Here is a 763-nt window from a genome sequence, read left to right as displayed (position 1 = left end):
AGCTCCCCTCCCCCCTCCCGAGTACCCCAACCAGAGCGTGCCCGAGACCACTCCCCTGAACCAGGACACCGTGGGAGAGTATGCGCCCCTGCGGGATGAGGATCCCAGCGCGCCGCCCTACCAGCCCCCGCCGCCCTTCACAGCCCCCATGGAGGGCAAGGGCTCCCGGCCCAAGAACATGACCCCCTACCGGTCGCCCCCTCCCTACGTGCCCCCTTAACCCACAAGCGCCTGGGTGGAGGTAGGGGTAGGGCAGGGCCCTGGAGACAACACGGTGTTGTCTGTGGAGGCCGGTGGCCTGCAGACCAGCGCCCACTGGGAGCCGACACCTGACCTAGCACACACGGATACACACACGGGGCCTGGACAAGCCCGCCCTCTCCGGTCCTCCTAAACCCCAAAGCCGCTGGAGAGACTTTGGGGACATTTTTTTTTCCTTTTAATTTTTGCCTAACAGCTTCTTGTTTGTTCATAGAAAATCCTTCGCTGCGTTTTTTGAAGGCTGGCTGGCTCTGAAAGCACCGTTTGGAGTAGAGGAAGATGGAGGGAGCGAGGAACCGTGAATGAACTCGCAGGCAGTGCTGGGCGGCCTCCCGGCGGCTCTCTGCGTTTTGCCTTTAACACTAACTGTACTGTTTTTTTCTATTCACGTGTGTCTAGCTGCAGGATGTAACATGGAAAACAGTAGCTAAAGATTAAATTCAAAGGACTTTCAGACGTTAAGGTTAAGTTTTTACATTTAATCTGCTGTTTACCTAAACTT

The 763-nt window shown here is 56.5% G+C and overlaps 1 protein-coding gene across 1 annotated transcript in view; it reads left to right on the top strand.

The window, feature by feature from the left end:
• DAG1 (dystroglycan 1 (dystrophin-associated glycoprotein 1)) overlaps positions 1–279 on the top strand; it is a 20,714-nt gene extending 20,435 nt beyond the window's left edge. Inside the window, exon 4 of the mRNA XM_010851856.1 lies at positions 1–279. This exon is cut by the window's left edge and continues 26 nt beyond it. Coding sequence (XP_010850158.1) covers positions 1–220 — 220 coding nt within the window. The 3' untranslated portion in view covers positions 221–279.
• The last annotated feature ends 484 nt before the right edge of the window (positions 280–763 follow it).

The sequence above is a fragment of the Bison bison genome, unplaced genomic scaffold (assembly GCF_000754665.1).
Source record: "Bison bison bison isolate TAMUID 2011002044 unplaced genomic scaffold, Bison_UMD1.0 scf7180017864304, whole genome shotgun sequence".
Classification (NCBI taxonomy): domain Eukaryota; kingdom Metazoa; phylum Chordata; class Mammalia; order Artiodactyla; family Bovidae; genus Bison; species Bison bison.
This window is presented reverse-complemented; position numbering and strand designations above follow the sequence as displayed.